Here is a 13,712-nt window from a genome sequence, read left to right as displayed (position 1 = left end):
TATTTTCCTCTCTCTGTCTCTTCATGCCCTTGGGTTGTTTTATTTTGTGTTTTGAACTTGGTCTTCCTCCCCACCATGGCTTGTGTTTTTTATCACAAGTTCATATGGCTCACATCCAGATTGCGCCAGGCTGAGCGAGGCCGCCAGTCTGCTGAATTGGACAACCGGCTCTTCAAGCAGGACTTCGGAGACAAGATCAACAGTCTGCAGCTGGAAGTGGAGGAACTCACCAGGCAGCGGTGAAGAACGGGTGGCTTTAGCGGCCAGGGTGGTCATGGGAAGTACTAAGGCCAGACAGCAAGAGAGGGGCGGTCTCCTGATCAAGCCATGTCTGTTTTGTCCTGCCATGTCCTTTCTCCAGAATTAGAATTCAGAAAGCTTCACATACATAAGCATTCCCAAAATCTCGTCAACATCTTTTGCCATCAAAGAATTAGGAAATTAGAACCCAAGATCCCAGGTAAATAGGATGGAGTAAGAGAATTAATAGCCACCACAACACTAATAATAACAGGATTTCCTGAATTCTTACTGTGTGCCAAATACTTTACTAAGCACTTCATATGCATTCTCTCCTAACATCTTCCCATCGACCCTATTTGTAGGTGACCTTATTACCCCCACCTTCAGAGGAAATTGAGGCTTAGTGGGGTTAAATTGTCCAAATTCACACAGTTAAGCTAATAGGTATTAACACTAATTTAAAAGCCAATTTCTCTGACTCCAAGCCCTTAACCGTTCTTCCATACCGTCTCTCAAATGAGACTCAACTCTGTACCTAAGGCACTGACTTCAAACAAACAGAACTTTGCTGTTGGATATAAAAGCACACAGTTACTAAGGATACTAGTGGTTGAGGGTGTAACTGGGGATTAAGTACATAACTGTGAAGAGAGAGCAGCTAATTCATATGTAATGGGACTACAGAGTTAGTGCTTTCATACTGTATGTTGCTGAAAATTTAGAAATACTGTCTTTCAATTATAGTAAATCTTACTAGTTGTCATTCAGTTGACCACAACTTTTCATTAAGAGTTAGTATTAAATGTTGCTATTCGGAGCCGTGACCCTCAGGCACTGGGAGATCCGAAAGTGCATTCTTAATCATCCAAGGAAGATTAAACATGTTGAATGTATTTCAGTGTTACTGGTTTGATTGTACTGTATTTTAGTACTTTAAAACCTGGTTGTCCATATATATCTGGTTTACTTTTTATTAATCAAGTATTAAAATTTAATTACTGAACTCTAAGAAAAGGGTTTGGCATTCTTTAGAAGATAGGAGTACAGAAATCCAAATTTTCATCGTTTTTCTCTCCCACCTATCCCAGGAACCAGCTTGAGTTAGAACTAAAACAGGAAAGAGAAAGAAGGTTACAAAACAACAGGAGCATCCCAGGAAAGGGTTCCCAGAAGCCAGAACCCAAAACGGTAATATTTGTTATTCCCATGTTCATTTACTTAATTTTTAGAGGCTACCTTGATGGGCCGTACAGTTTTCTCTTATGGAACACATGCTTAATTGCTATGGCCTTGAGTACGTAGGTGGCAGGCGAGAGCTGGAGTAAACACATGGAGGCTTGATTCTGAGTCTGCCCCTGGGACACTAAGTTGAATTCATTTGGAAAAGGGGATTAATGACCATAATTCCCAGTGACCATCTTATTCCTTTCAGTTTGTTAAGTAAGATTATTTTAGTATCTAATATTTTTAATAATATGGTATAGTCATCCCTCCCCAACCCTGAATTGCCCTTTAACAGAATTGTCTTAAATATGGATTCGCTTCTGTACACCTTTTTCAAGTCATGAAGATTTCCATTTTAGTATACTCAAGGTACTTCTCTTGGGAAAATTAGAAAAAAAGGGAATTAGGCACGGGGAAAGGAAGGTAATATAGAGTGGTTTAAAGAGCAGGAGTAGAAGCTTCTACAGAACAGTGTTAGGAAAGAGACCTCCAGCAACCTGTAGTGGTGAGAGATCTAACATTGGATTACGATCATCTCTGGGACCCAGGAAACCGAGCCACTCTCTTCAAATAATAAAATCAGGAAAGCGTGAAATACTTTTTCTGTCAAATACAGGGGAAAAAATACCTTCTTTGTAAATATTATATATAACAAAGCAGGACAAATTTATAAGCTTTTTAAAATTTCTAGAGAGTGAGCTGCTAATTTGCTGGAGAGTAGAAAAGTGGTGAACGGAAATTTATTACATCTCTAATGTAACGTGCAAAGAACCATTCTCTCTGTAGCAGGCTGTCTTTATTATCTTAGTTTAGTGAACATAAAATCTACGTATAAGGGCTTACAGAGATTTACTTAAAATCTTGGCCTATCTTATCCTGTTTTTCCAGTGAGGCCTTAGATTTCTCAATCTTGAATCGCCGTGCAGTGCAAGCCTTTCCAGGAGTGGTCTGAGAACGTACATGCTCCTTTTAGAGGCTGATGGGCAAGGAGTTCAAGGCAGACAGCAGTGTTTGTGCCACAGGAAGAATTTGTCCCCCTAAAACTGCCCAGGCAGGGCTTAGCAGCATTGGTAGAAATGCAGTTTGGAATTTTCCATTGGTCCTTCAGAGTAGAAAACTCCTCGAGTTGTATCGGCTATAGAAGTTGTCATGATACTGAGGCAACTACTTGACCGAGCGTCTAGAGGATTACACAGTCTGCTGGACATGGCCATGCTCGGTTTCACTAGCTGTCCAGAGCTCAGCTGGGGGTTTGTGTGTGTGTATGTTTTTGTTTCTTTTTTTTTTCCTAAGAAGTAACTGATACCTTGAAGCCACTTTGTAAGTAAACAGGATACATTCTGAATTTCATTTGAGTCTCAAGCATTAAAGAAAATATCTACTCTGAAAATCATTTGTTGCAGACCCTATCAGAATCATTTGTTAAGAAACTATTTGGAACAAAGAATGATGGAAAATATCTCGAAAGTTAAACTCCTTCCCTAATTTAAAAAAAAAAAAGGGCTTCCCTGGTGGCGCAGTGGTTGAAAGTCTGCCTGCCGATGCAGGGGACGCGGGTTCGTGCCCCGGTCTGGGAAGATCCCACATGCCGCAGAGCGGCTGGGCCCGTGAGCCATGGCCGCTGAGCCTGCGCGTCCGGAGCCTGTGCTCCGCAACGGGAGAGGCCACAACAGTGAGAGGCCCGCGTACCGCAAAAAAAAAAAAAAAAAAAAAAAGCTGCTTAGCTTTATACCCAAGCTAAGACAATATAGAAGAAAATGTCTGCAGCATCATCATTGTTTAGCGGTCTGAATAATTAATAAATTGGGCTGTTTTCTTTTGGCAGGATGAGAAGCACAAAATTCAAGAGGAAAATGTTAAACTAAAAAAGCCCCTGGAAGAAAGCCACAGGTGTTTATTAATGAAGTATTAACTAAGATATAAAGCTATTTTGGGGTGGTGGGAAAAAGGGAGCTTTTGATATACACTGGCAATGACACAGACCAGACACTGACTTGTAATATTAATATTTCAGAAAGACATTTTGAAGGGGGAGTGAATAAAAAGCCAGATATTAAACCAAACTCATTTAGTCCATTCCAGAAGAAAGAAAGAAAGAAAGAAAGAAAGGTGATCAAGCTGTCCTCTGATTCTTCCCTGGTTAATCCCCAAACTATCACTTAAAGGATCATGTCTAATCTAATCTTTACTGGATCAGTAGGACAAGTAAATGAAGCACAAACCATAGCATTTCCTAGGTTCTTAAATGTACTTGGGCATGACTTGTTTCCACCTAAGTACTAAGTGAAAGGCAGCTATGTTTCAAATAAATACTCTAATTTCCCTTACTTTTTTTCTCTTAAGGAGAAAAACAGTTTTGCTTTATTCCTTTTTCTTAACTCTTCATCTCATTTCCCCGCAACGAAGAACATGGGATCGTTCCAAGGAAGTTGACTTTTAACAATTATTTTAACAACAAAACATTAACATACTGCCACTGTATTAAAAAATGAAGAAGGTCCAACTATGTGACGTTCTGGAAAAGGCAAAACCATGGAGATAGTGATTGCCAGGGCTTAGAGGATGTGGATGGATGAATCGGATTTTGTAGGGCAGTGAGAATACTCTGTATGACACTATAATGATAGATACATGTCATTATACATTTGTCCAAACCCACAGAATGTACAACACCAAGAGTGAACCCTAAGGTAAACTATGACTTATGATGTATCAGTTTAGGTTCAATGACTGTAACATCAGGTACCACTTGGGTGTGGAACGTTGATAATGGCGGGAGGGTGGGAGGTCCAACAGAATATATGAGAAATCTGTGTCCTTTCTGCTCAGCTTTGCTATGAACCTAACACTGCTCTAAAATTTAAAGTCTATTATTAATGACAACAACAAAAATAGATTATTATCAAGGAAAGATACCATAGAGGGATTTTGAGAGACCTATACTGTATACATTTTTGGCAGCTGTACCTGTCCAGCCTTTAATGCCTTAAGAATGAGATAGGGTGTCATCTGGAGCAAAACTAGCTGCTGGGGAAGATAAATCACACAGTCCAACAGTAGGCTAATTTTGCAGGTACTTAGCCTAAACAGCTCTTCCTCACCTCCAAGGCCAGAATGATTCCAGTACCTTTAAGTTTACTCCCAAAGAGAACATGGTCTGATCTAGGACCAGCCTTATTAAACTACAGTCCATCTAACATTATAGATCAGCATGGGCCATGGGAAGGAATTAGACCACAAAAATTAACCAGGGCTTAAGAGGGCCTTTCAGAGTCAGCCTCGTTCCAGACTAAAATCAAGTCATTTACATTCAAGAGGGTCTTACATGCCAGGTTCTGATTTTAGGCCCTCGGAATACAAGACAATACAGTTGTCCCTCAGTATCCAGGGTGCCAGGAGCCCCTTCAGGTACCAAAATCCATGGATGCTCAAGCCCCTTGCATAAAATGGCCTAGTACAATGAATATAATGGGCTCTCTGTATCTGTGGGTTGCTCATCTGGGGATTTAACCAACCACAGATGCGGAACCTGATGATAGGGAGGGACAAGTGTACTACCTTATGTTTGTATTGTGCTCTGCAGCTTCAAAAGTGTGTCACATTCATTATCTCCTTACAAAAGTTTAACCATCCATTCCTACTTTACAGGTGAGAAAATTGAGGCCCACAGAGAGGCCCAAGTTGCCTCTCCTTATCATGTCTTCTGTTTTTAAGCCCTTTGTCTCTGCACTATATAATAGCTGCTGCCAGGGCCTATCCTGGCCAGAACTGCTATCCTAAAACATACCGAGGTTTCCTGGGATTGTGGTCCAAGGAACAGCCGAAAACCTGGTAACACTGATGGTCACACTGCCACTCAACCAAAGAGAACTGGAACCATTGTAGATCTGTGGTCCGTTTTTCCCAGAGCTGAGGCTTTGTTGAGGAGGAGGCTTTGCTTCTCCTCTTGTATAAGTTCTGTTCCAAGTTGGGAAGATCGGGGTTAAGCTCAGCTGGTATCATGAAGCAATATTTCAATCTGAATGGGTACGTGGGAGAAGGGACTGATACATGACATATGATAATGGGTAGGTTTCCATAATATTGGATAGGAAGAGCGCTATTAAAAGTATGGCCTTGGCCATTGACGTTTTGCAGGTTGGGAAACATAACCACTATTTTCTTGGTAGTAAAAAGGAAACAAAATGTAACTCCAATCTATTTTTAAACAGGAATCTATAGCATAATGTAGGATCATATTCTAGTAATAGATTTAACAACCAAAATTTCCTCTCCTTGGAGGTCAACATTAATAATTACTTTGGTCTCAGCAACATAAAAGAACCATGGTATTGCTTTTTGTGTGCTTTTGAAATGATGAAAAAGGAAATATGTTGCTATTAGTTACTGTTTTTACTTTCCCATTGTAGGCTGCCGTCTCACCCTGTGAATGAACAGGTAACTGAGTCTCCTGTCCTAAAACACCTTGTATAAATAGTTGGCTGGACCATGCCTAGCTGTACACAAGGCAGCAAGGGAGGTAGATGAATGTATACAGGCCTCTGCTTCCCATCCTTTTAAGAATATCCTAAACAAACATGCATTTGGCTGAAACGCTCACAGGAAGTAGCACAGTTTGGAGCAATTTACTAAGTAAACAGCAGCTCTTAACTTCCTATCTGAGATTCTCTTTGACATACCACGGGACCTGAGAGCTCACCGTACCTCCCTTTCCCTTAGTCTTCCCTTATATAAAATGAAGAGAAAAAATACTTCTTGATCACTTAGAAATAACCAAACATTTACAAATATAGTGGTAGATGACAACTCCATGAGAAAACTGATAAATGCTACGATGTCTGAGTCACTGCTCTCGTCTATCTATTAGGATATAATGATGCCTACTCCCTCCATTCTTGGTGATAGAATAAGACAAGAGGGATGGGGCTTCCTTTTTTTAGCTTTTTACATTTATATACATGAATTTTCTTTATATAGATAAAATCACGTTACTTTATTATAAAAATTAAAAGAGCACCAAGGATAATGATAGGATTATCAGAGTTGTATATAAGGTGGTGAGACTGTATGTAATTTGTTTTTCTAGTTTCCAGATAGCCTGTAGTGTGATTATGTTAATTTTGTAACTAAAAAATGCATATTCTGAAAATACTCGTCTTTCCGGGGCTAAGGGAAACTAACCGGCTCACTGTGTGGTTTAGGATCAGCCGCTGCCCTCCGAAAAGCCACAGATGTGTCAGCTGTGCCAGGAAGACTGCAGTCTAACAAAGGTAACAGTGGCGAGAAATGAACAGGTTCTTCACAGGGACACCCACTGCACCACCAGCCGCTTCTCACGATAGGGACTTCGCTGTATAGAGTGCAGAGAGTGGGGAGAAAAGCAAAAGGAGCAAGCACTTAGTGTGTACCTATTTTTTTTCAGTCCTATTAAGTCATGTTAGTAAGTCCCCATTAAAATATTAAATGGAAATTATATAAGTAATTTAAAACAAACATAAATTTGTAAGTAAATACTTATTGAGTGCCTACTATGCGGAATGTACTATTCCATGTGCCGGAGAAAGAGTAATGAACAAAATGTAGACCGAGTCCCAAGTCCTTGTTCTTGTTAAGCTTGTGTCCCTTGTGCCATCATTATATAAAGAACCTTGGACTCAGAGGTGTCAAGTGCATTATCCCAGTTACTGAAAGCCCAAATGCAACCTGGCTCTGGCTCCAAAGTCTATACTCCTTCCAGTACTCCATCCTGCTTAGTACAGAGAAGATAGGTTGGGGGCGGGGTGGGGGGTTGGGTTCTTTGGTTCTTTGAATTATTTGGGGAAACAGCCTCTGAGAGGGAAATGAGCTCTTTCTCCACCAAATCACTTGTTCTCCCCTTGGATCCTCAAGGGTCTCTGCCTAAACCCCTACCCAGCTTGTTATCCTAGAGTCAGCAGGGTGAAGGAAGCATGCAGGAAAAGTAAGTGTCTTTGACAGCCATAGCTGTGCCTTGTTCACAGTAGGATCCCCCAGCACCTAATGTGGTACCCAGTTCATAGTAGATGCTCAAGAAATGTTATAGACAAGTGAATGTCAGAAACAAGTGCTTAGAAGAGAAGGAAACGTGCCCAAATTCTGGGTTACAACCTGCGTGCCACCATATGTGATCCTGCTAAATTTTAACAAGCAAAATTGTAGCATGACCTAGTCTTAAATTAGCAGAAGCAGATAAAGATGAACTGCCTTTATGGAATTGGAAGTTGTAATTAGAGAAATGTGTTCCCAAACAGAAGAAGCTGCTAATCTAATTCTGGCTTTTCTTTTCTAAGCCATGCAAACTAACTGCAATATGTCAGAGGAAGATTCCTCCCAGGCTTTCAAATAAAAATGACGCCCCCTAGCTCTGCTGCACCCTCAGGAAGATGAATTGTTTGGAGAAAAGTAGCATTATTTATGGGGGAAATCATTCTTCACAGCCTTTAAATAGGGACCCTTGGAGCTATGTGTGCACCAACCTATCACAGCTTTACCAGTGGCACTGCCATAATGACCCACATGCTGTCCCACAGTTTGGCCACTGAAGACTCAAAATGCTTAATAAAGAGACTAACTTCCCAATAAAAAGGATGCAGGAAGCTGTGCTCCTGCTGCACTGATAACCCCAAAGGATGTGCTTGTAGAGCATCATAGGAAAGCACTGAGCACATCAGTGTATTAGAAATTATACTTTCAGTTCATGCTCAGCAAAGTTTTTAATCTTATGTCAGTTACCCAACCCTACCCATGGCTAGGTCACTGCCTGCCTTATTTGAAGTATGCTTGGGTAATTGCAAACTAATTTTAGAATTAGCCCACCTAAAGCTGAATATAAATTAAAGTATATATTATAAAGATAAATAATTATTGTAGTATCTGTTCATTTGCATTCTGTGGAAGTGCTTCTCTTCATTTAAATCTAAGAACTAGACTGTATGCTTCTTTGTAGACAGATTGTTTAGTTAGATACTGTGTGGCACACAGCACACGTTCAGCCAGTATTTTATTAGACATTGAGCATCTATCATATTTGGCCTCTTATATCCCATGCATCCTTATGCCCTGCTCTTCTGTTACCCACTTGATCTCCCCCTCTCCTTGTAGAATGTGTGTAAGAACTGCAGAGGAACCTTCTGTAATGCCTGCTCAACAAACGAACTGCCTCTTCCTTCAAGTATCAAGCCTGAGCGAGTTTGCAATCCCTGTCATGAGCATCTGATGAAACAATATTCCAGCAGCCCATTGTAAGACTGGAGGCTGAGATCTGGACCAAAATGTCCCTACCTGTGTTAGATGTCAGGATCCCCTAGAGCCCAGACTTTAGAACCAACTCAAGAATTGACAGGAATGATTTAAATAAACCAGGTCCAGGGAGAAAAGGCAGTGGTTGGCAGTACTGGAATTCTGCTCATTTTCTCTAATGACTGTATGAATAAAAGTTACTCAGTTGAGCCTCTCTCTGCTAAATCTAAACAACCCCACTTTGGAGCATTTGGAAGGGCTGTTCATTTTTATGAATAGTGATAATACTACTGAGGTGGGTGTTATAGGAGAGAGGGTCCTTGGCGGATAAGAATAAAAAGGAAAACGATCATCCCTCTGTTACATTCTCAGATTCAAGAGGAAAAGATAATTGTTAACTGAGATTGAAATGACAGATGTTACATATTTTCCCAGATGCTGCTAGACACAAACATTATTTCTTCTTTACCCCCACTACCTACCTCTTCTTTAAAGTATCTCTATCGAACTGTGAACCCAAACTCAGGGAAAATAAAGAGTAATATAAATTTTGAATGTACTTAAAACTATTATAACTATATTATAGTTTTAGGACCAGAATTTTCTAGTTCTGGCCTACATGTGTTTTCATTATCAGAATAAGGAGCAAGAACATTTGCTGTTTTTCCACTTAGTGACTTCAAAACTAAATATCTGCCCTTTTCAGAATCCCCTACTACACAACAAGCCAGCTCTTCCCCACTCCCTCTTTCCTCTCAGTCACGGAAATTATAAGGGGTTTTAAAGATAGGGTTTGACTTTTGCAAGTAGGAAGTATTGAAGCAAAGCTATGTCAGGTGTAAAGTAAAACAAATTTAATTTGTCTTGGCTGAGAATAATTAGCTTAGAATATTTATTAAATTCTTTTGTGAATAAGAGATCCCTTATTCCAGGCTCAGATTCAGAACTGGTAGGCAGGTTTCTTGGAAAGTAAGATACTTCAACATCTCTTAGTAACAAACCCTTTGGGGAAAAAGAGGGAAGTGCATTCAGCAGGGGAAGGAAAAGAAATGGTTTATGCTCTTTTGATTATGTTACATGTGTCTAGATTGTTTGATTCCAGTTAAGACCTAAGAAGATATGATTCTGTAAGTGGCTTAGAATTATGGGGTAGAAACATCCTGGAACTATGATATTTGATAAATTCTGTCTCCTGAAAAGGGTTACAGCCCAGAAAAAGAGTTGTTATTCCAGAGGTCTGACCTGTTACTTGGTGAAGCTGAGTTTTAAGAGTACTAGGGACAAATAAAATCTAATAATTCTAGCCTTGTTTGTGGTCATTTTTTTCCCTTTAAATAATATTTATTTCTTGTGATTCTTCATTCTCCTTATTTTTTACCACATATATGTGCCAGCACTGTTCTAAGTGCTACAGATAATGTGGGGAATTATCCTGAATCAGCAAAAGTTATTTTATAATTAATTTTGAATTAAATTGAAAAGAGGCCACATGGAATGTAAGGAGGAATAAGTAATTAACCACTTGAGATTTGATTTTGAAATGCACATAAGCTATATAGCATTTCGGTTTTGTTTGTTTTTAATAAAACAAAGCTCCAAAGATCTGTTATTAGTGCAGCTGCCCACAAAAGCAAGGGGACCAAGTCATGAATACCTCGACTTAATGTTAGGCCTTTCTTCCTTAAAAATTGTGCTTTCCACCATTTAGCATCACCAAGAATAACATACTTGGGAATAAACTTAACCACAGAGGTAAAAGACTTGTACACGAAAAACTACAAAACATTGCCAATACTACCCAAAACCATCTACAGATTCAATGTAATCTCTATCAAAAATCCCAATATTTTTGGCAGAAATAGAAGCATTCCTGTAGAACCTCAAGGGATGCCTAAATAGCCAAAACAATCTTGAAAAAGAACAAAATTGAATGTCTCTCACACTTCCTGATTTCAAAACTTACTACAAAGCTACAGTGATCAAAACAGTATGGTACGGGCATAAAGACAGACATAGTGACCAATCGAATAGAGAGCATAGACATAAACCCCCACGTATATGGTCAAATTATTTTTGACAAGGGTGCCAAGACTATTCAATGAGGAAAGGAAAGTATTTTCAAAACTGATGTTGGAAAAACTGGATATCCACATGCCAAAAATATTAAAAGGGACCTTTACAACATATACAAAATTAACTCGAAATGGATCAAAGATCTGAACATAAGGGCTAGAACTATAAAACTCAGAAGAAAACATAGAGAAGAGAAAGACTCATGACATTGGATTTGGTAGCAATTTCTTGGATAAGACACCAAAAGCACAGGATAAGAAAATATAGGTTGGGCTTCATCAAAATTAAAAACTTGTGGAGAAATTGGAACCCCTGTGCACTGTTGGTGGCAATGTAAAGTGTTACAGCCACTGTGGAAAACAGTATCGTGGTTGGTTCATAAATTAAAAGTTCCATTAATACAGCAGTTCCACTTCTGGGTATATACCCAGAAATGAAAACAGGGACTCGAACCAATTATTCATACACCCACATTCATAGCAGCATTATTCACAATAGCCAAAAAGTGAAGCAACCCAAGTGTCCATTGACTGATGAATGGATAAACAAAATATGACAGATACATATAAGAGAGTAGTATTCAGCCTTAAAAAGGAAATTCTGACACATGCTACAACATGGATGAACCTTAAGGACATAAGTGAGATAAGCCAGTCACAAAAGGACAAGTACGTTTCCACTTGTTTGAAGTGCCTAGAGCAGTCAAATTCATAGGTAGTAGAATGGCAGAGATGACGTAAAATGGTGGTTACCAAGGACTTGGGGAAGGGGGAAATGGATACAGAGTTTCAGTTGGGGGAAGATGAAAAAGTTCTGGTGATGGATGGTAGTGGTGGTGTTTGCACAATATGAATGTACTTAATGCCACAAAAATGTACACTTAAAAATGATTAAAATGGTAAAGTTTCTTATGTATATTTTACCACGATTTTTAAAGTACCATGCTTTCCAGTCGGATACAGAAAATAATTAGATATATATGTGTATATGGCTGGTACACAGACATAAAGCCCCATCTGCTGAGAGGGTCTGGAAGTCGACACCCCAGTAGCACTGGGCACACCCAATGCCCAATCTTTCGTTAGAAACCAAACCTTGGTTTCTAATATCATTCTCCAATAAAAGGAACCAGGACCCCTTGGAGAAATGGCTGATTCTCAAAGGGATACAGGAACAAGCTAAAAGCTCCCAATGAGTAAAGCTGAAAAAATGTGAGCAGAATAACGTAGAATGGGATTATTACCCAGAGTATAAAATACCTACGAGTCCATATTAATATAAAGCATTAAATAAATGGTGAAGAAATGTCATCTCTCCTATACAGAAAAATTCCAAATAATTTACGTAGCTACGATTCTTTCAGGTAAGTGGAGCTTACCTCCCCACCTCTTGAATCTGGGCTGTGCTTAGTAACTTCGAGAAAGGAGACTATAGAAAGAGAAAAAAGGAACTTTATAGTAACCTAGGAGACACTATTTTGGTCAGGTGATCGAAATTCACATGGTCAGTGATAAATCACGTTGATAACATGAATCCTTGATAAGATGAATGCAGTGAGAATGACACCTTTGTATTCTTTCTCTGCAAAACCAACAACCCCAGTCTAAACATGAGAAGAACCTCCAATTGAGGGACATATAACAAAATATCTGACCAGTACTCCTTAAAATTGTCAGGTCATCAAAAACAAGACTGTGGTTAAGGAGACACGAAGACTAATGTAATGTGGGATCCTGGAATGAAAGATACTAGGGAAAAGCTAATAAAATCTGAATGAAGTCTGGAATTTAGTTAATGGTTATGTACTAAAGTTAGTTGTGACAAATATATTGTAGGAATGTAAGATGTAAACAGTAGGGAAATTGGGTGAGGTAGAAGTAGGAATTCTACTTTTGCAACATTTTTGTATATCTCAAGCTATTTTGAAATAAAGTTTATTTAAATTTAAAAAATTGTGCTTTCATACTCGAAACAACTACAGGTCTGACCTAATAGAACTTGACTAAACTCCCTAAATGCAGTTTATTTCCAAATAGAATCTGAGAATTTTCCTCAGCATGAGGATTTTAAATCAGATTTATAGCTCAGCACAACGTCCTTGGTTCATTCATTATTTACAGTCAAGTTATAAAAATGTATGATGATAATTTGAAAAGATACATGCACCCCAATGTTCACTGCAGCACTATTTACAATAGCCAAGACATGGAAGCAACCTAAATGTCCATCAATGAATGGATAAAGAATGGAATATTACTCAGCTATAAAAAAGAATGAAATAATGCCATCTGCAGCAACACGTATGGTCCTAGAGATTTATCAAACTGAGTGAAGTAAGCCAGACAGAGAAAGACAAGTATATATCACTTATTAGTGCAATCTAAAAAAAAAAAAGATGATACAAATTAACATATACAAAATAGAAATAGACCCACAGACATAGAAAACAAACTTATGGTTACCAAAGGGGAAAGCAGTGGAGAGGGATAAATTAGGAGTTTGGGATTAACATATATACACTGCTATGTATAAAATAGATAACCAACAAGGACCTACTTTACAGCACGTGGAGCTATACTCAGTATTTTCTAATAACCTATATGGGAAAAGAATCTGAAAAAGGATAGATATGTATAACTGAATCACTTTGCTGTACACCTGAAACTAATATAACATTGTAAATCAACTATACTTCAATTTTTAAAAAAAAAATTTAATGGAAATAAAAAACACCTAGTAATAAAAAATAGTGAAAGTTGGAAAAAAAATGTATGATTTAAATTCTTAAAGGGAATTTAACCATTCTGTAAAAGGACTCCAGGTATGGCCTAATGATTTTGAAGTAACTCTCAGGGCCCTCGCCTATATTACAGCCTCATTTCAGCTTTGCCCAAGAGAAAATGTAGCCTTTAAAG

The 13,712-nt window shown here is 38.7% G+C and overlaps 1 protein-coding gene across 4 annotated transcripts in view; it reads left to right on the top strand.

Moving 5' to 3' along the window:
* The window catches only part of RUFY3 (RUN and FYVE domain containing 3), an 83,323-nt gene extending 74,390 nt beyond the window's left edge, over nt 1-8,933 (top strand). For 2 of the 4 annotated variants that reach the window (XM_029234874.1, XM_029234875.1), the window contains exons 13-18: nt 120-239; nt 1,332-1,431; nt 3,293-3,357; nt 5,877-5,904; nt 6,669-6,737; nt 8,587-8,933. In XM_029234874.1, coding sequence (XP_029090707.1) covers nt 120-239; nt 1,332-1,431; nt 3,293-3,357; nt 5,877-5,904; nt 6,669-6,737; nt 8,587-8,730 — 526 coding nt within the window. In that variant the 3' untranslated portion in view covers nt 8,731-8,933. Of the gene's footprint in view, nt 1-99; nt 1,295-1,331; nt 1,432-3,292; nt 3,358-5,876; nt 5,905-6,668; nt 6,750-8,586 lie in introns of those variants that run through there. The other 2 variants (XR_003795539.1, XM_029234876.1) reach the window with 2 other exon arrangements.
* The last annotated feature ends 4,779 nt before the right edge of the window (nt 8,934-13,712 follow it).

Source organism: Monodon monoceros, unplaced genomic scaffold, assembly GCF_005190385.1.
Source record: "Monodon monoceros isolate NGI ecotype Baffin Bay Population unplaced genomic scaffold, NGI_Narwhal_1 Super_Scaffold_20, whole genome shotgun sequence".
Classification (NCBI taxonomy): Eukaryota; Metazoa; Chordata; class Mammalia; order Artiodactyla; family Monodontidae; genus Monodon; species Monodon monoceros.
This window is presented reverse-complemented; position numbering and strand designations above follow the sequence as displayed.